Here is a 24,068-nt window from a genome sequence, read left to right on the forward strand (position 1 = left end):
GTTACATAGTTTTATAGTAGGTGAGGTTGAAAAAAGACACAAGTCGATCAAGTCCAACCTATGTGTGTGATTATATGTCAGTATTACATTGTATAACCCTGTATGTTGTGGTCGGTCAGGTGCTTATTTAATAGTTTTTTGAAACTATTGATGCTCCCTGCTGAAACCACCGCCTGTGGAAGGGAATTACACATCCTTGCCGCTTTTACAGTAAAGAACCCTTTACGCAGTTTAAGGTTAAACCTCTTTTCTTCTTATTTTATTGAGTGGCCCTGTGTCCATACTCCCTTCTGCGAAAAAGTTTTATCCCTATTGTGGGGTCACCAGTATGGTATTTGTAAATTGAAATCATATCCAGAGTGAATAAGTTCAGTGCTCGTAAACCTTTCCTCATAACTAATGTCTTCCAGTCCCTTTATTGGTTTTGTTGCCCTTCTCGCTCCATTTCCAACACATCCTTCCTGAGGACTGGTGCCTAAAACTGGATAGCATACTCCAGGTGAGGCCGAACCAGAGTCTTGTAGAGTGGGAGAATTATTGCTTTATCCCTGAAGTTAATCCCCTTTTTAATGCTGTGTTAGCAGCAGCTTGGCATTGCTGAGCCTATCATCTAGGACCCCCAGGTCCTTTTCCATCCTTGATTCCCCCAGAGGTTCTCCCCCCAGTGAGTAGATTGTATTCATATTTTTGCCACCCAAATGCATTATTTTACATTTTTCCACATTAAACCTCGTTTGCCATGTAGTTGCCCACCCCATTAATTTGTTCAGATCTACATCCTGCGAAGAAGTTATTGCCCTACTTAGCTTAGTATTGTCTGCAAATACTGAGATTGAACTGTTTACCCCATCCTCCAGGTCGTTTATGAATAAATTAAATAGAATTGGTCCCAGGTCAGAACCCTGGGGGACCCCACTTTCCACCCCTGACCATTCCAAGTACTCCCCATTTATCACTACCCCCTGGACTTGCCCTTGTAGCCAGTTTTCAATCCATGTACTCACCCTACGGTCCATGCCAACGGACCTTACTTTGTACAGTAAATGTTTATGGGGAACTGTGTCAAATGCTTTTGCAAAATCCAGATACACCACATCTACAGGCCTTCCTTTATCGAGATGGCAGCTCACCTCCTCATAGAAGGTTAATAGATTGGTTTGGCAAGAACGATTCTTCATAAATCCAGGCTGATTACTGCTAATGATACCGTTCTAATTACTAAAATCTTGTATATAGTCCCTTATCATCCCCTTCAAGAGTTTACATACTATTGATGTTAGGCTAACTGGTCTGTAATTCCCAGGAATGTATTTTGGGCTCTTTTTAAATATTGGTGCTTTTCTCCAGTCAGCTGGTACCATTCCAGTCAGTAGACTGTCAGTAAAAATTAGGAACAATGGTCTGGCAATTACTTGACTGAGTTCCCTAAGTACCCTTGGGTGCAAGCCATCTGGTCCTGGTGACTTATTAATGTTAAGTTTTTCAAGTCTATTCCTAATTCTGTCCTCTGTTAGCCATGAGGGTGCTTCCTGTGATGTGTCATGAGGATAAACACTGCAGTTTTGGTTACTGAAGCCCCCCGATTCCCTCATGAAGACTGAGGAGATGAATAAATTCAATACCTTCGCCATCTCACCATCCTTTTGTAACCAGATTCCCTTCCTCATTCTTTATGGGGCCAATATGGTCTGTCTTTTCCAATTTCTTGGGATTTTTTTTGCTCCCCTCCGCTATGTGTGCCTTTCATGTTCTATCTTAGCCGCCCTAATTGCACCCTTATATTTATTGTTGCATTCTTTGTAAAGTTTGAATGCTGATGATGATCCCTCAGTCTTGTATTTTTTGAAGGCCTTCTCCTTTGCTTTTATATGTTTCAGGAGCTGCAGGTAGGACCAACCAAAATAATTTTGCAGCTCTGTATACAGTTGTTTCATCTACATATAAAAGGTGTTGCTCTTACTCCACCTCACCTGTAGGCTGTTTATAATACAGCGTGAAGCATGATGTATTTCTATAGAGATTGCATCCAGCTGATTGTAATGGAAATCCTTTTTCTAGCAGTAACTGAAATGTGTTCCCCAACATATACTGCAACCAACAGTTGGCCGCAGTCAGGTAGACCTCAGTGATTTCCTGCCCTATATTATAGCCAACCCATGGATGATGTCAGTCCCTGACCTCCCAAAGAAAGGCAAATGAGTTTGCCACGCAGTGTGCACGTGACCTAAAGTAAATTAGATTGTATGATTGCTAATGAATAATTTCTTTAAAAAAAAAAAACAATGAAACAAAAATTTCAACACTCAATAATTTTCGGGTAGTATGATCTATATATAAAACTTTTATTGTAATCAGTAAGGCCAGCCATAGATGGAATGATTTGCTGAATTCCCCCATCAACACAGTCTGTTGATGGGGGAATCCCTCCCGCGGAGCCATTGTGTTATCCACCAGGGGTGGGGGAAGCTATCCCTGCCAGGAGAACACAGAGACTATAATAGCCGTTGGCAATAATGGCATGTAAAATCCAACATGCTGGTTGTACCCAAGTTGATCGATCGATCGATCAACTTGGGTACATTCAGGTTCCCACACATGGTTTGAATCTCTGCCAGTGCCTGCTGAACCGGCTAAGATTCAAACCATCTATGGCTGGCTTAACTCAGTGTTTTGTAATAGTACGTTGGTATGGCACTGACATTGCTCCTTTAAAACCTCTTGCAACCTTCTCCTACACCCCAGCTTTTCACAACCAATGCAAGAGACTTCAGTGTTTGGGATCTGAAGTGACTAAAAGTCTATAGTTAGATCATAAACACATCCAGAGTCCTGTGATGTTGCTGCTCTTCTCTTCTTCTCATCTTTGGAACATAGACAACTGCTGAGGGAATCAGACAGTACTTTCACTACTCATTCAAAGGAAAGTTATTGAATTGGACAGTTGGTACTGTTGTGAGAGATTCTGCTGTGTATGGTCAACATAACCTCTGTGATTGTGAGATGCTGAGTTGTGTAACTTAGCAGATGCACTGATCAAAAGAGAGCATATTTATGGCCAAATTGTTTGTCTATGTGTAAGTATCTGATCGAGCTGCACAGACCTTGCTATTTTATAGCAGTATGTGCCATAGCATTTATTCTGCAATCAATAGCCTGGTGCTACAGCCTGTACACAGAGTTGGAACAAGTATTGTATCCTGGACACTTAATAATCAGTGTTCACCATCAGTGATATTTGTATGGCATGAAATAGTAAACTAATCAAACTTTTTTTTAAAGCTTACTTTAATGAGGCTGGGTGTATGCTTTACCTTCCAATATTCTCAGTCTAAAAAGGCGGGCACATATAATTATTTGTGTGGTTAAAGCATATCTAAACCCAAGAACAAAAATTTTATATATTGCAGCTTATCAATCCATGGATTTGGTGTCTGCATTATTTTTCTTTTATCAGACATTATTTCCTTTTTTTACCTGGTGATTCCACCAGCAACACACTTCCTGTCTTAGGACCCTTTCACACGGGCAGACCGATCAGGTCCACCTGTCAGTTTTTCCAGTCCTCAGTCTCCTCTATGGAGCGGCGGGTGTCCACGGACATGTGTCTGTTGACACCCGCCAACATCTGACCTGATCCTCTCCATTGAAAACAGACGGATGGGGACGTTCCCTATGAGTCTGGCAGATCGGATGGCAATCGGGTGTAAATGGACATGTGGTCCGTTTACAACTGCCTATAGAGAAGAGAGGCTGTGTTCATTTCCGATCTGCATAAATGGAGCGGACACGAACCAGCCATCTGCCTGCTAAGTGGGGATCAGCAGACCGATTCCATGCTGAGCAGGCAGACTCCAACAGAGCCCGTCCTGTGTGTGGAGGGACCTTGGGTGACAACATTTACTTGCTCTTCTGTGTCAGGGCAAGAGAAACAAGATAGGGACATGGTTCTGTAGTCTACAGAGGATAATGTAATTGCTAATAGTTAGCACAGGCAGGGAGCCAAGGGGGTGATTCTTCCATCCTCCTCACTTGTGTGGATGGAGGAATCTGTTGTTAATCCACTGGCTGAAAAAAAAAAAAAAAACCCGTCTATGGCCAGCTTTATTTTTAGCTTTAGTTTTTGAATTAAAAGAATGGTATTAAGTGAACTCTGATTTTGCTATCTGGGAGAAACCTTTTGCTATAAAGCCAGGAAATGCTCTTCTGTTATCTGGTGTATCAGTGAGAGCTCTGTGTGGCTTGTGGCTTGCAACGTTAATGCCGTTTGTAAAAAGAGGTATTTACCATTTCCTGAGTGACAGCGCTGTTCTGAAATGGCAAAATAGCTATGAGGTTATTGGCTATGAGAGCGAAGCATCTTCCATGTTTTATCAAATATGATCTTGTCAGAAGCTTCTAAACCAGCATTATACAATTGCTAAATTTCAACATTGCATCCCTGTAAATACAGAAAAGAAAAGTATGATTTCTTGTTACTATGAGTTTCCATTTGGCTTCATGCGGAATATGCAGAATGTCACCATTGCAGGGAAGACAGGCATTGTGAACTGCGCCTGAAATGACCTGTATCTCCGAACTCTCCACTGCTTAAGCCTAGTACAGAATAGAAAAATACTGCTTTAGAAGCAATCGTATAATAATCTGATCGTTGGTAAACAGCTTTCGAGAGCCGATCGGATAATTCTGGATGAACTTTTGTGAAGGGGCAAACCCGAAAATTCTTCTCGTATGATACAAGATCATACGATTTTTGTTTAATCAATACAGTATTTATCAAAAAAAAATCGGAAGAGCAAAACCACGCATGCTTGGAAACGAAAGAATACATTACGATACAATACATTACATAATTTCCGAAATTGTATTCTGTTGTACGAGAATTGTAACTTTAGTAACCTCTTCATTTTTAATATGAGACTAACATGCAAAAAATAAATGATTATTCGTCTGGTATTCTCAATATGTGTACGAGGCTTTAGACTGGAACCTATACTCAGGCTCTGGCACCAACTTAAGCCTAGAGCCTGGATATTTCCCACAGCCTCACTAGGTGAGATCATCAAGGTGGGCATGATTACAGGATATGATCAGCAAGCTTTGGGGACTTGAAAGGCCTATGCATCCAAGCCAGATAGATTCTTCATAGATCTGAAGAGACAACTGTGAATGTCTAACTGCAGGAGCACCTTTTGTATTGGCCTTGTAGAAGGGTGCAGAGACAGAAATTGCTGCAAGCAAAATCGTTTCAGTAAAGTCTACTAATGATATAAGAAGTCCAACAGCATTTGGCATTTACTGTGAGAACTACAATAGAAAAAACTTCCAAGTATTTCCTTCGAACATTGACTAGGCCATGTCCACTCTTCTTGTCAACTCTAAACTGACATTTCTGCTGATCATTACATATGTTGGTATTTTTGTGTACCATTTTGTGCAGGTTTGGGGTACCCATTCATGACAGCATAATGCATTCAATCATAGTGTTCTTCACCTGGCTGATAGGGCTGATCAAAGCTTGAAGTTGTATAAACCTCTCTAGACCTTTCCAATCACATAAAAACATTTTTGTATGTGCTAATACATGTGTTGTATGTGCTTTTGCCTCCTCATGCAGGTTAGCGCTCTGATGCTCTTGTACTGTCTTTTATTCATTTCTGTAAGTAGCTGGCAGTGCAGTATATACAGGACTATTATCTAAAGCAGGCAGGTAGTCAAAGATCACCGGGCAATACTACTATGGCACAATCGCGTGCATTGCATGGCAATCATGAGTTTAAATCAGGTGGTGAGGAGGCAACATATCGCCTCCCCACCACCTGTCAAACAGACTGTTTGCTTTTCAGAGAAGTAGCACTTCTGCTACACTTGTGAATGAGCCCTTAGTTGTATTCGGCAGCGGCACCCTTAGAGCTCATTCACACAAAGTTGGGGGGTGGTAAGACTTGCAGTTGATTAGCGAATTTACCACCCCCAGTCCCTACCCGTTTAGCTGCTGAGGCAGCAGCCAAAGCTGTACACATGCCACAGGAGGAATTAAGCCCCCTGTTGCTTTTGGTGGGTGCTACCGCCTGCCAAACGTGTCCCATTCGAGTAAATGGGGTCACTCTGCAAGTGCCCCGCAATTGCATGATTCTGTGGGGTCCAAGGGGTTAAAGCAGGTGGTAAAAAAGCACCACGATGCTGCCTGCTTTAACTCCTTGTTTGATGTACTACATAAAGCAATGCATTTGCAGAGCGGTCTCATTCACTTAAATGGGTAATGCTTGGCAGTTGCTACATCCACCTACCATGACAGGGTGTATAATTCCTGCTGCAGCTGCGACATGTGTACACCCCGGGCCACTGCAGCTGAAGGGAGTGCGGTTGGGGCATTGGTGGTAAAAACACATGATACCTCTGCATTTTTGATGTGTCTTGTGATTATATATTTTCCATCTGAATACAATCACCTCCTTGTACCATGACCACAGGGTCCTTTTGATTACATGTATGATCTGTGATATACATTTATGCTCTGACTGTATATGATGCTGACAATGTCTCTTTGCAATTCTAGAATTTATTTTGAATGTTAAACTTTCTGAACCCTTCCCCCCTGAGGAAGGTATTGGAACACCTCATACCGGAAACGCATCGGGCATTTGGGCATTCATGTTGTATGCTAATTTACATATTATGGTTTATTTGTCTCATGTAGCACATGTTGTGCATCCTTTTCATATCATATATGTTGTCTTTTGTATTTCAATCTATTATATTAAAGAATACTTTTACATAATCTTTGGGTTGGTGGTCCATACAAAGTCCCAATTAGGGGGCAACCATTTCCATTTCTAGTAAAAGGGATAAGACCACCATGCTCTATATGAGATGATGGGAGCCTCTATTCTGTTTACAGTATTCAAGAGTGTTTTCAGAAACTCTGTAGTTCAGGAGTCAGAGCTGGTGTCGATTTCCATGGTGAGGCTCCAATTGACTTCATCTGCATAGTGGCGCGGGTTATGCTCTCCTCAGTTATGGCAAGTGAGTGCTATGGCTTGGGTCTGGGCATGCTGATCCCGCCTCTAACAGGTATAATATAGCATTCCTTTTGAGGGAGCTTTATCTTTTGGCAAGCTGGATAGCACTGTAACCCGGGCCACAGTTGGCAAGTTGGGGTCCTGTCTCAGGACCGGCGCCTGATAGGCCAAAAGACAACAATATTTGATGAGCAATTGTCAGTTAAAGTAACGCTGTGCCGTATCACAAAAAATGGCTTGGTCCCCGGAAGTGGGTAAATCCTTCCGGGGGTGAATTGGTTAAATAGCATTACACATAAAACTGTCCTGTGAATTTAGGTAGCCCCTGAAGCTGTCGGTTTTTCCCCAGTGCTTAATGTAGAACTCAGGCCTGGATTGAGTTAATAATGGTATCTCCTCAAACCAACCAATTACAAGTCAGATTTAAGTGGTCTGATTGTTTTTCATGGATTTTTGACTAGATTTAATAATCACCTTTGAGTGGTATGGATCCCTCTTACTTCCCCCATACCTATGCTTATACAACCTAAACTTCTCATGGAATAAACAGCTGTAAAATAATTTGTTGCAGGATTATTATTCACTCCATCATCTCGCTCTCCTGTCATTGATTTGTGCCTGTCTGCTTCCATGCACGTTCCTGCTGTCACAGTGCGCAGTGTGAATGAAGTCACATATATTCTGTACTGAGAGGGACTCTGCAAAATACACACACTTATTTTTTTTTTCTTTGAGAACTGGGTTTCCCTGTTGCCATGGCGCCCTCTGTCTTATAATAAAAGGCTGTCCTCCTGCCCTGGCTTCTGAAATCTATCTCGTCACCATCCAGGGCTAAAATGGAGGGGGGGCTGGGGGTGTCATCTGTTTTTTTGTTTTTTTTTCTTCCTCTCCTTTTCTTTTTTTTTCATTCCCAGCGATGCCCAGACAGCTGGCACTATGCCAGGTGGGAACAACCACTACTCCGGAGACAGTGAGGACTGGGAGAGTGAGTCACAGGAGAGCAGAGGCTGAGAAGTAGGGCAGATGTGTGTGTCTATATGAATACATGCCTGTGTGCTGTGCCTATACATATCCTGCTTGTAAGAATAGTCCGTCTTTACTGGGTTTGTATCAGGTATAAATATAATGCATGAACCAGTCAGGAGTGCTTGGTGCATAGGAATGTGTATTATAATAGCACTGAGATCTGCAGTGAATACAGTCTATATTTTTATTGATCTTGCTGCTGTAATTTTAAGACACTCTGCGGCGGATGTATGAATTAGAGCAATGGAAGTAGAATGGAAGAGATCAAGGCTATGGCATCCAATCAGATTTCATTCTTTGGAATATGTATGCTTTGGGCAGTGGCTACAAATTTTCGTCATTTTTAGAATACGCACTATTACGTTGGCGTAACATATAGCATGATATTGTATTAGATATTTGTGTCTGTCTTTTCTGTGCAGCAGTGTTCATCATGCTGGATCTTGTAGTTCCTCAGTAAAGTACAGGACCAATAGGGTGACCATACCTAGTTTAGGGCATCTTTACATGGTATATCTTATTTTATAGGTATAGACACTTAATGGTTGATTTAGGAAAGGCTAATGGACAGTGTACTTTGCAAAGTTACTCCAGAGCTTAGTAAATGAGATAAAGTTTCACTTTGCAAAGATTACTCAGTCACATGCAAGGAAAATAAACCAACCCCCTCCCCCCGTAATTTTTTGCTATTCCGCACTGTTCTACTTTAACTGGTGATTGCGCTGTCATGCAACGCTGTACACAAAAAATATTTCTCTCTCTAAGTATTGAACACATCACCATTTTTCTATCTAAATGTATTTCTAATGGTGTTAGTGACATGAAAACCACATGTCGGTAACGATCCATGCAATCCATACATACACAGAAATCAAAACAAAAAAGTACAGAAATGAAGTTATGTGTATTAAAATGGAATGACACAGGGAAAAAGTATTGAACACACTAACTGAAATTTATTTAATACTTCATACAAAATCCTTTGTTGGTAATGACAGCTTAAAGTCGCCTCCTGTATGGAGAAACTAGTCGCATGCATTGCTTAGGTGTGATGTTTGGCCCAATTCTTCCACACAAACAGTCTTCAAATCTTGAAGGTTCCATGGGCCTTTTCTATGAACTTTGATCTTTAGTTCTTACCATAGATTTTCTATTGGATTCAAGTCAGGTGAATGGCTGGACCATTCTAGCAGCTTTATTTTCTTTCTTTGAAACCAATTGAGAGTTTCCTTGGCTTTGTGTTTGGGATCATTGTCTTGCTGAAATGTCCAACCTCGTTTTATCTTCATCATTCTAATAGATGGCAGCAGATTTTTATCAAGAATGTCTTAGTACATTTTTCCATTCATCCTTCTTTCAATGATATGAAGTTTGCCAGTACTGTATGCTGAAAAATAGCCCCACACCATGATGTTTCCTCCTCCAAACTTCACTGTTGGTATTGGGGTGTTTTTGGGGTGATGTGTAGTGCCATTTGACCCCCAAACATGGTGTGTATTATGGCATCCAAAGAGTTCAATTTTGGTCTCATCTGACCAGATTGTATTCTCCCAGTATTTCACAGGCTTGTCTAAGTGTTATGCAGCAAACTTTAACCACTTCAGCCCCGGAAGATTCTACCCCCTTCCTGACCAGAGCATTTTTTGCGATTCAGCACTACGTCGCTTTAGGTGACAATTGCGCGGTTGTGTGACGTTGTACCCAAACAAAATTGACGTCCTTTTTTTTCCCACTATAGTGGATGCGACCTAACACAACACAATTGTAGCAATGACAAGCCTCCATCCCTAATATGTATACAACAAGAAGGAGAAAGGAAATGGGACTTTGTATGAGGCAAGTCATTGGATTGTTCAATTTATTAAGAAATAGCAAATTACATTAAGGAAAGTGTCAATCTGTAATACAAGACACAATCCAGTGTAATACATTTGCATAAATATAAATATAAAACAATTTTACAGAAGTACAAAATAATAAATAAACATATTAATTACAAAAGGACACTCATCCATTCATAAAAGTTCAATGAACATGATCGATTTTTCATGGTAGGCCAAAATTGTTTAAAGCATCAGTTTGATATAACTCGACGCACGTTTCATGGCTCTTGCCAATCATCAGGAGTAGGGATGAGCCGAACACCCCCCTGTTCGGTTCGCACCAGAACATGCGAACAGGAAAAAAATTCGTTCGAACACGCGAACACCGTTAAAGTCTATGGGACACGAACATGAATAATCAAAAGTGCTAATTTTAAAGGCTAATATGCAAGTTATTGTCAATAAAAGTGTTTGGGGACCTGGGTCCTGCCCCAGGGGACATGGATCAATGCAAAAAAAAGTTTTAAAAACGGCCGTTTTTTCAGGAGCAGTGATTTTAATAATGCTTAAAGTCAAACAATAAAAGTGTAATATCCCTTTAAATTTCATACCTGGGGGGTGTCTATAGTATGCCTGTAAAGGGGCGCATGTTTCCCGTGTTTAGAACAGTCTGACAGCAAAATGACATTTTGAAGGAAAAAACTCATTTAAAGCTACCGCGGCTATTGCATTGCCGACAATACACATAGAAGTTCATTGATAAAAACAGCATGGGAATTCCCCACAGGGCAACCCCGAACCAAAATTAAAAAAAAAAAATGATGTGGGAGTCCCCCTAAATTCCATACAAGGCCCTTCAGGTCTGGTATGGATATTAAGGGGAACCCCAGCCAAAATTTAAAAAAAAAATTGACGTGGGGTTCCCCCTAAATTCCATACCAGACCCTTCAGGTCTGGTATGGATTTTAAGGGGAACCCCGCGCCAAAAAAAAAAAAAAAAAACGGCGTGGGGTCCCCCTAAAAATCCATACCAGACCCTTATCCGAGCACGCAACCTGGCAGGCCGCAGGAAAAGAGGGGGGGACGAGAGTGCGGCCCCCCCCCCCCTCCTGAACCGTACCAGGCCACATGCCCTCAACATTGGGAGGGTGCTTTGGGGTAGCCCCCCAAAGCACCTTGTCCCCATGTTGATGAAGACAAGGGCCTCATCCCCACAACCGTGGCCGGTGGTTGTGGGGGTCTGCGGGCGGGGGGCTTATCGGAATCTGGAAGCCCCCTTTACCAAGGGGACCCCCAGATCCCGGCCCCCCCCCTGTGTGAAATGGTAAGGGGTTACTTACCCCTACCATTTCACTAAAAAACTGTCAAAAATGTTAAAAATGACAAGAGACAGTTTTTGACAATTCCTTTATTTAAATGCTTCTTCTTTCTTCCTTCATCTTCTTCTTCTTCTGGTTCTTCTGGCTCTTCTGGTTCTTCCTCCGGCGTTCTCGTCCAGCATCTCCTCCGCGGCGTCTTCTATCTTCTTCTCCTCGGGCCGCTCCGCACCCATGGCATGAGGGGGGAGGCTCCCGCTCTTCTCTTCATCTTCTTCTTCATCTTCATCTTCTTCTTCTTCTTCATCTTCTTCTTCTTCTTCATCTCTTCTTCCTTCTTCATTTCTTCTGCGGGCCGCTCCGCATCCATGCATGGAGGGAGGCTCCCGCTGTGTGACGGCGTCTCTTCGTCTGACGGTTCTTAAATAACGGGGGGCGGGGCCACCCGGTGACCCCGCCCCCCTCTGACGCACGGGACATGACGGGACTTCCCTGTGGCATTCCCCGTGACGTCACAGGGAAGTCCTGTCAATTCACCGTGCGTCAGAGGGGGGCGGGGTCACCGGATGGCCCCGCCCCCCGTTATTTAAGAACCGTCAGACGAAGAGACGCCGTCACACAGCGGGAGCCTCCCTCCATGCATGGATGCGGAGCGGCCCGCAGAAGAAATGAAGAAGGAAGAAGAGATGAAGAAGAGAAGAAGAAGAAGAAGATGAAGAAGAAGATGAAGATGAAGAAGAAGATGAAGAGAAGAGCGGGAGCCTCCCCCCTCATGCCATGGGTGCGGAGCGGCCCGAGGAGAAGAAGATAGAAGACGCCGCGGAGGAGATGCTGGACGAGAACGCCGGAGGAAGAACCAGAAGAGCCAGAAGAACCAGAAGAAGAAGAAGATGAAGGAAGAAAGAAGAAGCATTTAAATAAAGGAATTGTCAAAAACTGTCTCTTGTCATTTTTAACATTTTTGACAGTTTTTTAGTGAAATGGTAGGGGTAAGTAACCCCTTACCATTTCACACAGGGGGGGGGCCGGGATCTGGGGGTCCCCTTGGTAAAGGGGGCTTCCAGATTCCGATAAGCCCCCCGCCCGCAGACCCCCACAACCACCGGCCACGGTTGTGGGGATGAGGCCCTTGTCTTCATCAACATGGGGACAAGGTGCTTTGGGGGGCTACCCCAAAGCACCCTCCCAATGTTGAGGGCATGTGGCCTGGTACGGTTCAGGAGGGGGGGGGGGGGGCCGCACTCTCGTCCCCCCCTCTTTTCCTGCGGCCTGCCAGGTTGCGTGCTCGGATAAGGGTCTGGTATGGATTTTTAGGGGGACCCCACGCCGTTTTTTTTTTTTTTTTTTTTGGCGCGGGGTTCCCCTTAAAATCCATACCAGACCTGAAGGGTCTGGTATGGAATTTAGGGGGAACCCCACGTCAATTTTTTTTTTAAATTTTGGCTGGGGTTCCCCTTAATATCCATACCAGACCCGAAGGGCCTTGTATGGAATTTAGGGGGACCCCCACATCATTTTTTTTTTTTTATTTTGGTTCGGGGTTGCCCTGTGGGGAATTCCCATGCCGTTTTTATCAATGAACTTCTATGTGTATTGTCGGCAATGCAATAGCCGCGGGTAGTTTTAAATGAGTTTTTTCCTTCCAAATGTCATTTTGCTGTCAGACTGTTCTAAACACAGGAAACATGCGCCCCTTTACAGGCATACTATAGACACCCCCCAGGTACGAAATTTAAAGGGATATTACACTTTTATTGTTTGACTTTAAGCATTAATAAAATCACTGCTCCTGAAAAAACGTCCGTTTTTAAAACTTTTTTTTGCATTGATCCATGTCCCCTGGGGCAGGACCCGGGTCCCCAAACACTTTTTATGACAATAACTTGCATATAAGCCTTTAAAATTAGCACTTTTGATTTCTCCCATAGACTTTTAAAGGGTGTTCCGCGGCATTCGAATTTGCCGCGAACACCCCAAATTGTTCGCTGTTCGGCGAACTTGCGAACAGCCAATGTTCGAGTAGAACATGAGTTCGACTCGAACTCGAAGCTCATCCCTAATCAGGAGTAAGATGCTCTGAAAATAAATCAGTAATATTTATGAGTAGGGATATCCTTTAAACGGAGAAACAATCTCTCAAAATAAAGGTGTGTAACTTACAGTGCGGCCAAATGGTGGCACCCAGCCTAGGATCCAAAGGAAGAAGAGGGACAAGGATGAGTCCTTTTTTTTCCCACAAATAGAGCTTTCTTTTGGTGGTATTTGATCACCTCTGCTATTTTTATTTTTTGTGCTATAAACAAAAAATGAGTGACAATTTTGAAAGAAAAAAAAACAATATTTTTTACTTTTTGCTATAATAAATATCCCCAAAAAAGATAGAAAAAAAACAAATTTCTTTCTCAGTTTAGGCCGATATGTATTCTTCTACATATTTTTGGTAAAAAAAAATCGCAATAAGCGTATATTGATTGGTTTGCACAAAAGTTATAGCGTCTACAAAATAGGGGATAGATTTGTGGCATTTTCATTATTAATTATTTTTTAATATTCTTTTTTATTAGCAATGGCGGCGATCTGCGATTTTTATCGTGACTGTGACATTATAGGGGGACATACCGGACACGTTTGACACTATTTTGGGACCATTGTCATTTATACAGAGATCAGTGCTATAAAAATGCACTAATTACTGTGTAAATGACACTGGCAGGGAAGGGGTTAAACACTAGGGGGCGATCAAGGGGTTAAGTGTGTCCTAGGGAGTTGTTCTAACTGTAGGGGTGGATGGGCTACTACTGACATGACAGCGATCACTGCTTCCGATGACAGGGAGCAGTGGATCTCTGTCATGTCACTAGGCAGAACAGGGAAATGCCTTGTTTACAAAGGCATCTCCCCACTCTGCCTCTCCTCACCGCAATTACGGGCCGCTGGCGAACATCGAGTTCCCAGGACCCGCGGGCACTCTCCCGATAGGCGGCAAATTCAAAGGGACGTACAGGTACGCACATTTGCCTGCCTGTGCCATTCTGCTGATGTACACCTGTGTGCTGCGGTCAGCAAGCAGTTAAATGAGCTTCAACATGCTTTTTCTTTAGCAATGGAGTCTTGCGTGGTGAGCGTGCATACAGGCCATGGCGGTTTACTTATTGTTTTAGAGGCCGGTTTATGTTGATATGATGTTCTATCCACGTCCGGGTTTTGGCCCCAACAGTGCTTACTGGAACATCTAGAAGTTTGGAAATCCTTCTGTAACCAATGCCATGAGTAAGTTTTGCAACAATAAGTTTGCAATGGACTTGAAAGAGCTCCTTACCTTTAACCATCATGAAATGTTTCTTGTGTGACACCTTGGTAATGAGACGCTTTTTTATAGGCCACCAGTTGAGACTGAACCAGCTGATATTAATTTGCACTGACAAAAGGCAGGATTGCTTTCTAATTACTGATAGATTTCAGCTGGTGTCTTGGCTTTCAATGCCTTTTTGCACCTCCCTTTTTTCATGTGTTCAATACTTTTTTCCCTGCGTCATTCCATTTTAGTACACATGACTTAATTTCTGAACTTATTTGTTTTGATTTCTTTGTATGTATGGATTGCATGGATTGTTACCGACATGTGGTATAAATGTCAATAGCACCTTTAGAAATATATTTACTTAAAAAATGGTGACATGTGCAATACTTATTTTACCACCTGTTAGGCCCCTTTCACACTGGGGCGGTGGGGGCGTCGGCGGTAAAACGGCGCTATTTTTAGCACCGTTTTAGCGGCGGTATTCAGCCACTAACGGTTCGGTTTTAACCCCCGCTGGACGCCAAAAAAGGGGTTAAAACCGCTAGCATAGCGCCGCTGCAGCGGCGGTATAGCCACGCTGCCCCAGATGATTTCAATGGGCAGGAGCGGTGAATACACCGCTCCTTCACCGCTCCAAAGATGCTGTTTGCAGGAGTTTTTTTTCTCTCCTGCCAATGCACCGCTTCAGTGTGAAAGCCCTCGGGCTTTCACACTGGAGAAACAGTAGTGGCAGTTTTAGGTCGGTTTGCAGGCGCTATTTTTAGCGCAATAACGCCTGCAAACCGCCCCAGTGTGAAAGGGGCCTTAGAGCTGCATGATTAATCGTGCAGAATCGTTATCGCTGCGATCTTGAAAAAAGTATTTCCTGATTCTTTCTATGCAGAAAATTCTCTCTGCTCTGCTAAAGCTGACAGTCAAAAGAAAGAAAAAAAAACGGGCAGTCTGCCAATCACAACATTCTTTAGCAGTGGAACTTAAGTAGAAACATTGTAACAATTTATCCTTTACATCAAAGGAATATACTTTGGTGTGAAAATGAGGGAAGTTTAACCACTTAAACACTAAGGGTCCTTTCACACGGGACGGATCCGAGATGATCCGCCCCGTGAACATCCGCTTGCTCAGCGGGGATCGCTCCGTGGATCCCCGCTGAGCAGGCAGATGACAGGTCCATCGCTGCACACTGTGCAGCGACGGACCTGTTACAGTGCCGCTCTCCCCTATGGGGGATCAGATGACGACGGATCGTAGAGTCCGTTGTCACCCGATCCGATCAGAAAACGGATGGAAAAGTAGGTTTTTCCTCCGTTACACTTTTTCGGATCGGAGCGGGTCGGATGTCAGCGGACATGTCACCGCTGACATCCGACGCTCCATAGATGTCTATGGAGGGTCCGCTCAGGTCCGCTTAAAAAACTGACAGGTGGACCTGAACGGATCGTTCGTCTGAAAGAGGCCTAAACCTTTTTCTGACATTTGTTGTTCGTTAAAATCTTTTTTTTTTGCTAGAAAATCACACTGTATTTGCGCAGCAGTCGTTCAAATGCAATTTTTTGGGAAAAAATTACACTTTAAAGAATTTTAAAATAAAAACTAACTGGTAAAGTTAGCCCATTTTTTTTGTATAATGTGAAAGATTTTACGACGCGAGAATCTTGAGAGAATCGTGATCTTTTTATTCTAAGCAAAATAATCGTGATTCTCATTTTGGCCAGAATCGAGCAGCTCTACTGTGTGTGTATATATACAGTGTGTGTGTATATGTGTGTATATATATATATATATATATATATATATATATATATATATATATTGTCATACTACTTATGGTGGCAATCAACAACTTAATGGGACTGCGATAGCGTGGCGGGAAATCGGACAATAAGTGACACTGGGTAGCTGACTAACTGCCACTGACATCACCAGTGATGATACAGTGATCAGTGATACTACTATACGCTGTCACTGTACTAATGACAGTGGCTGGGAAAGGGTTAACATCTAGGGCGATCAAGGGATTAAATATGTGCCGAACCATGTGTAATATGTGTAAAGTGTGCTGTTTTTACGAACTGACAGGCTCCCGCTGTGTACAATCACAGTGGGTGCCAGCATGGGGGCACGCATGCACGTTCCCTAAACCCGGAAGTAGGCAGCGATGTACCAGTACGACGCTTTGCCTACAGCAGCTGCTCACCCTCAGTACATTGCGGGCGGGTGGTTAAAAACAGCATTTTTGCTTGCACATAATTGGATGATGGAAGCCAGCAGAGCTTCTGCTTATTTACTAAGCTCTGGAGCAACTGCACTTCCAAAGTGCACAGTCTATTTACCTTTAGTAAATCAACCCACTGGGAGGAGAACTTCTGGGGGAATCAAGGATGGAAAAGGACCTGGAGGTCCTAGTAGATGATAGGCCCAGCAATGGCATGCAGTGCCAAGCTCCTGCTAACAAAGCAAACAGAATATTGGCATGCATTAAAAATGGACTAACTCCAGAGATGAAACGATAATTCTTCCACTCTACAAGACTCTGGTCCGGCCGCACCTAGAGTATGCTGTCAAGCTCTGGGCACCAGTCCTCAGGAAGGATGTACTGGAAATGGAGAGAGTACAAAGAAGGGCAACAAAGCTAATAAAGGAGGTTATTAGCTATGAGGAAAGGTTGTGAGCACTGAATTCTCTCTGGAGAAGAGACACTTGAGAGGGGATATGATTTCAATTTACAAATACCATACTGGTGATCCCACAATAGGGATAAAACTTTTCTGAGGAAGGCACATGGCCACTCATTAAAATTAGAAGAAAAGTGGCGGACATACATGCAATGGAGGACTTGGTGGCCACAGAGAAAGGCCTACACAAGACATTTTCCAAAAAATGGTTCTACTGGCACAAATTCTATTATTCTGAGGAGTACGGAAGGATGGTGGCTCGGCATCCCTGAGGGGGTCGTCTATGGGAGACGTCGGGGGGAGTGGCTGCGACTGGAGGATGGTACCAGCTCCCCGTTCTTCAACTCGCTTCAGCAACACCCCTCCCCCCCTTTTCCTTTTTTTTTTTTTTTTTTTTCTTTTTTTTTTTCTCCCCCTCCTCTATGCTTCCTGTCTCATCTTTTTTCTCTTTCCCTGTACTGTCTAGGTTATCAGCAATAATATGCTATGCCCTTTTTTTTTTTTTTGAGCCGCTCACTCATACATAGGCTGTCCAACCACTTAGACACCTTCCCCTACATAGCCCAGACTTCACTTTGTAATCACAGGTGAACTATAAATGGTCACTGAAGAGGAGGTACTGTCTAGTGAAGAAAACAAATAGTGCAAGCAACAAATCACCTCTTCATTATTTACCTGCTGTCCTGTACATCTACAGATGTTCATTCTGCTCAAACATGGCCCCCTGTTACTGGTGGCTACAACACTAATTATTGGTGCATTGCCCATGTTCATATGCTTCTTTATGTTCCTATTTGTATTTGAAAATGCTTCAATAAAAATGTATTGAAAGTGAAAACAGGCAGTGCAACCCAGTCAGTATGGAAGATGGGTAAGAGAGATCTATTGTAAAGTAGAGTAATACATTGCTTTATAAAGCATCATGGTATTTTTTGCAGATGTATTGATATCTTCATTTTTGTCTGCAGCAACCTTCAGATACTCCAACCACTCCAAAGACTACAAAAGATCCTCGGGAGATAGCGTTCCCATTGCCAGCTGTTTCAGTACAACTCACTCCCCTCAACCTGTCCTCATTCAGTTCAGAGAGCCTAGTGCGACTTTCTGAGCACCAGGTGAAAGTTCGATCATCACCAGCCACCTCCTCATCTCCGCCTGAGGCCAGCCGAGGAACGGGGACCAAAGCCTGCTCTACCATGTCGCAAGCCAACCGCAGTAAGTCTTGGCTTTACCTGTAACGCTTCATCAATGTTATAGACTAGGCTCATATTGTTTTATGTATTCATCTGAACACAGTAACCTCCTTCTATCCCATAATAATTGTCTATACTGTAGTCTGCCTAGAAGGTTAATCCTTGTGCTAATATTTAGAACTGGTACATATATTCTTCAATCCATGTCTGTGCAATTAATCTGAACCTTTACTTTTGACTTTTCCATGTGTGTATTTAATTCCCCTTTACCCAATTATTGTACATCCATATTGTTACCAGTTCCTCCTTATATTGTTCTTTATCATATCTCTTTCCTGAAAAGATGAACATGTAGAAGACACAACATTTCCTCGTCAAGACTCACGTGTAAGCCAACCAGCCAAAGCTGCCTCTATCAGCACAGCATCAGACTCTTCTCATTGGCAATCAGACAGGGTCACAAGCTTTGCCAGTACCAGTCACACAGAGACAGGTAAGTGTGATCTGAGGAAATATGTAAGATACAATTATTTATACAAATTGAAATATGGATCACTGCTTTAGATTTCAATGTGCAGTAATACAGAAGCATCCACTATTCTGCCACCACTGTGAGTGAGTTCCGCTTCATCTTAGTTTTCTGTTTTGGTGGCATTTGGCCAATTTGATATACAGTAGTCATCATTAGGTCATTTATACACAGGTTCGACTTGCAAAAGAGGAGTGTGTGGCTGCAGCCAAGATCCTGATACCTTTTTTTTCAGCCGGCAATCAGCTTTGCTGTAAAAATGAGCCGAGCAACAGGATTAGGGCTTAGACGAGGGCCCCCCACCCCCCACGCCTGGCACAATTCCTGGGCTCTCCCATTCCACTATGGAGTCCAGACCTGCTGTAAGCGGTTGGGTTGGCTGTGCATAGAGGAGGAGGAGGATTATCTTTTCCCCCAACAAGGATTTTGTCACTTCCAGCTTCAGTATTGTGTTTCCCTGGCTGGTACAGCCAGGGAAGCATCTGATCTATGTTTGATCAGATGCTTTGAACAGCAGGGGAGATATCACAGGTCTAATAGACCCCTGACCTCGCCAAAAAGCATACCTGTCATTGGGCAAAGCTATCACAAGGGGTGGTGTTCACCCTTTTCGATTGCAATAAGGTTAAAAGAAAAATAATGAAGTGCAAAAAAAAAGTCATACATACATATACAATAATTAAAAAAATGTAAAAGCACACATGTAGGTCCCTCACGCATATGTAAACAGTGATTGCATGACACATGTGAGGTATCACCGTGAACATTGGAGTGAGAACAATAATTCTAGTTTGAGAGCTCACATTTTAATTCTAAACTGGTAACCTGTACAAAGGCTTTTAAGGCTGGATTCATATATGTTGCGGCCGCCCCGGAGGTGCAAATCAGGTCCAAATTTTTTGCCTGAATTCGCACCTGAATCGGAACCAAAGACGCGCAGGACCCTTTTTAAATGCGAACCGCGGCCGCCCCGGATCTGTGTGAACCGGCTCTATTGAGAGCCGGGCACACTCTCCTGTCATGCAAATTGGATGCGGAAAAAAAAAACCTGCATCCAATTCGGACATATGTGAACCCAGCCTAAAGCATCGCCTATGGACAGTTTGAGATACCATAGTTTGTCACCATTTGCCAGGCATGCACAATTTAAAATTTTGACATGTTTGGTACGTATTTACTCAATGCAACATAACCTTTTATATTTTACAACAATTAGATATAGTGTATTTTTTCCTGAAAATATGCGATTAATGGCTGTGCAAATATTGTGTGACATAAAAAAAATTGCAATAGAACCATTTTATGCTCCAGGGCCTCTGCTTTAAAAAAATATATAAAATGCTTGGGGGTTCCAGGTAATAATATAGCAAAATGCAGCTTTTATATGTACAGTATGATACAGTAGATAACCACATGCATTATTCAAAAAGGAAAAACTCTTCATGCATTATTTTCCCAAATCCTCCCATGGTTTCTTCATAGTGGAATATGCCTAAATGCTTGCTTGCACTAAAAAAAAAAAAAAAATTCCAGAAAATGTTTTTTTTTAATCACTTCTTTTTATCAGTTTTGAAAGGCAAAGCATTTAAAAATATGAAAACAAAACAATTCAATTGGCAAGGCAAATTGCTGCTAACAGAAAATATGTATTTGATAGCTGCACAAATATCTTGCAACATAAACATTGTAGTTACCACCATTTTATTCTCCAGGGTCTCTGCTTTCAGAAAATATATAATATATAAATAAGTGGTTAAAGTGTTTTAAAGCCAATGTTTTTTTTGTACATTTGGATAGAGTAAGGAAGGGTCTAAACACTTGTAATTTTTATTTATTTTATTTTATTTTTTTTTGTTGTCTCTGTTCCTTTGGGGAGTTTTCCCTTTACTTCATTACTCAGTGCGGCAACAGGAAGTGAGGAGACTCCTCTAAGAGGTTCGGGAAATTTCCATTAGAGTGGTTTCACACTGCTAGTGGGTCATGTTGGATGCACACACGTTTTGTCATGTGTTATTTGAATAAGCTGCCATCACAGCACAGCAGACAAAAAAGTGTACCTGCACCTTTTTTTCCCGATGCAGCAGACCACAACATATGGTAGTGCATTACTTTCATTTTTTGTGCGCTGTGACACATAAGCATTGTGGATTTACCTTGGAGTGCCATTCAAATTGAATGTGAATAATGCAGTGGTGTGAAGGAGTCCCTATGTAGTTATCACTGTGACAGGTGTACCCACTAGAAGAGCTCCCCTCACCTCTTGTTCTGGTGACAAATGGAAAATGTTTTATTTCTCATCACTATTTGTACTCTTGACACTAGTTGCCCGGGGCAAATACAGAGGGTGAAGCTACCTAGTGGGAACACAGACAGTAATAAAAAACCTAACAGAGACACAAACTCAGAGTGCAGGGAGGTGTCAGTGATATGAACATTTTAATAAGGATAAAAACACTATCCATATACATGGATTTCTGTGAATGTCAGCATGGAGGTGATAACAGCATGTGGATAGTAGCAGCATAGGACAATCCAATCCCCTATATCCAGGAAAAAAAGCCCAGCAGAAGACCCTCGGCTTATCACCTGTTAGCTGTCACATTGGCATTGGCACACTGGAGTCAACACACAGAAGCTTCCCCGCTCAGTCTGCTGTGTTCCCCAAAGGTACTGTGGAGCGCTCTAACATACAGCAAACCACAAGGGCATCCTAAACAATATACCATAAAATCCGTGGAACAATCCATGTGCAATAAATTTACATGTTAAACGCTTCTTCTTGCACTGACTGGATCATATCTATTAGGCTACAAAAACATATTCCCACCTACAATGCGGCCCCACCTACTCTGTTATTTTACTAAATAAAAGGTCTGCGCTAACAGTTAAAAGAGGCATTTAGCTTAAGGATTGATACATAAAATCAGAATGTGCTATGCTGCTACTATCCTTATGCTAGTATAATCTCCATGCTGCTATCACCTCCATACTGACATCCACATAATTACATGTATGTGGATATTGTATTTTTTATCCTTTCTAAAATGTTCATATCACTGACACCTTCCTGCACTGTGTTTGTGTCGTCATTATTCTAAGTAACTGGATCCTTTCTCAAGATCCTGATAAGGATGCTGCGGTTATGGTGCTGCGTAACCCTAGATGGAGGACATCCTCTTGCCAATACACTCCTGGTTTACATTGAGGACTTGTTTATGGACTTTTTATCCCATATTTGTTTTAATTGTATAGCCTGATTTTTCTTTTATTTAGTGCATGTACTGAGGCTATTGGTTCATTTGTTTTTTTACTGCTATTAACAACCTAACAGGTATTTTATTCCTCCCTAGTTTATCCCCCTTTTGCTAGAGTTGCTTTCATTTATCTATTGCTCACTAGGAGGCGCTGCTGTTCTACTTGCATTTTTTGAAAGTATAAATATTTAAAGTACGTGCTTCACCACATAGTTTAAACATTTGTAAAACCAACCCATAAAACTGCTAATCTATTCGTTTTCAGTTTAATGTTGCTTATGCTGTAATCTGCTGTAAGTTTTTTTGCTCTTGGACTATTTTTAGCACTGTGGTCATGTTATTAGTCACTCTTCTCTTTTTTTTTGTCTTCAGCCTGCAGCTCCAAACCATCACCAGATCACAGTATCCAGCCCAGTAAATCGGAAATTGCACGAAACAAGCCTCGGATTCCCCCACATATGCCAAAGCTCTTCATTCCCTCTTCCAGTGTCAGCAAATTCCCACCAGAGATCACAGTCACACCTCCAACACCGACCCTTCTTTCTCCCAAGGGTAGCATCTCTGAGGAAACCAAGCAGAAGCTGAAGGTAAACAGCACCGACTTCAAATAAAGGAGGAGTGGTAATATTTTAAATCGGGGTTCTGTAATAGAGCATGCGGGGGGGGGATATGGATGTTGACACTGCAGTGTTACTATATTACTAGTAGAACCCTATTTGCCATAAAAAAAATATGCCTAGTCAAAAGTGGGCAGCACCAGGCTCTTTACACAGATTTGTTTACCTCACTGCTTTGTCTGTTTTCTGTAGCCTGCTTGTTGGTAGACATAAGAACAGATCTGGGAGCTGATGAAAAAAAATGTCTCCTCCCATTCAGTAATTCATAGGCTATCCACTCATCCTAAACCTGTTATATTTAAATGTAAAATTTTGGGAATTAACCAATCACAGTATTGTGTATAGGGTCTTTGTGACACTTTTATATATACTTACCCACCTTTCTCTCGAACTTCTCACAGTCTGTCATCCTGTCATCTCAATCTGCTGCCAATGTGAAGAAGGAGACTTTGTGCCAACCAGCTCTAGAGATCTTGGACACTTCCAGCCAGGAATCATCCCTTGAGAGTGACACAGATGAGGACGATGACTACATGGACATCTAAACATTTCATAATATTCACTTCTCACCAACTGCCAAATGAAAATTCTGCCTATGACTCCCACCAGATTGTGCTTGCATGCTACAGCTCCTGGCATGTGGATCGCTTTGCGGATGCCAGTAGCCAAATTGTCATATCACAGTGTGCCAACGCTATGTGCAGGTGCCCGTGACCGGCCTGGGCCCGTGAAGGTCCTTCATGAATTTCAGGCCTGGAAGACCACACAGTAGATATTCCTGAACTGTTGCAGAATTGAACTTTATTTCTGACTTGGATAATATAATTTATCATATTATGTCAGATTATTCTGCAGCTCCAACCTTGGTGCTGACCTGAGAACTTTTGACTCGGTGAAGTTGCTGAAAATCACAGGCTGTCGCCTCCTTTTGAGGTCCATTTTTTAATAAAAAACAGAATGTGATGTTTGTAACATAAACACAAAGGTGTAAATGAAAAGAAGATTACAACATTGACAGAATTCCAAGATATGATATATATGTTGCACAGTTTTTGTAAAAAAAATAAATAAAAATAAAACAATTATATCATTTTCATGGGCTCTTCTAAGAGGTATCTCTACATGTGATAGGTCACCTTTCACCAATAAAGGGAGAGGCTGAACTGAATGAAATGTCATCTACATGGAGCAGTTGTCTGAAGTTGTGCATATGTGTAATGTATGTCTGGCATGTCAAACTGATGTTTTCTTCTTGTCCATTGAAGGACACAAGGGGCTTGATTTACTGAATCTGGAGAGAGCAAAATCTGGTGCA

The 24,068-nt window shown here is 42.3% G+C and overlaps 1 protein-coding gene across 4 annotated transcripts in view; it reads left to right on the forward strand.

The window, feature by feature from the left end:
- CABIN1 (calcineurin binding protein 1) overlaps nt 1-23,847 on the forward strand; it is a 372,633-nt gene extending 348,786 nt beyond the window's left edge. For all 4 annotated transcript variants that reach the window (XM_073629206.1, XM_073629207.1, XM_073629208.1 and 1 more), the window contains 4 exons: nt 18,129-18,375; nt 18,697-18,846; nt 22,509-22,723; nt 23,155-23,847. In XM_073629206.1, coding sequence (XP_073485307.1) covers nt 18,129-18,375; nt 18,697-18,846; nt 22,509-22,723; nt 23,155-23,298 — 756 coding nt within the window. In that variant the 3' untranslated portion in view covers nt 23,299-23,847. The remainder of the gene's footprint in view (nt 1-18,128; nt 18,376-18,696; nt 18,847-22,508; nt 22,724-23,154) is intronic.
- The last annotated feature ends 221 nt before the right edge of the window (nt 23,848-24,068 follow it).

Source organism: Aquarana catesbeiana, linkage group LG01 (assembly GCF_042186555.1).
Source record: "Aquarana catesbeiana isolate 2022-GZ linkage group LG01, ASM4218655v1, whole genome shotgun sequence".
Classification (NCBI taxonomy): domain Eukaryota; kingdom Metazoa; phylum Chordata; class Amphibia; order Anura; family Ranidae; genus Aquarana; species Aquarana catesbeiana.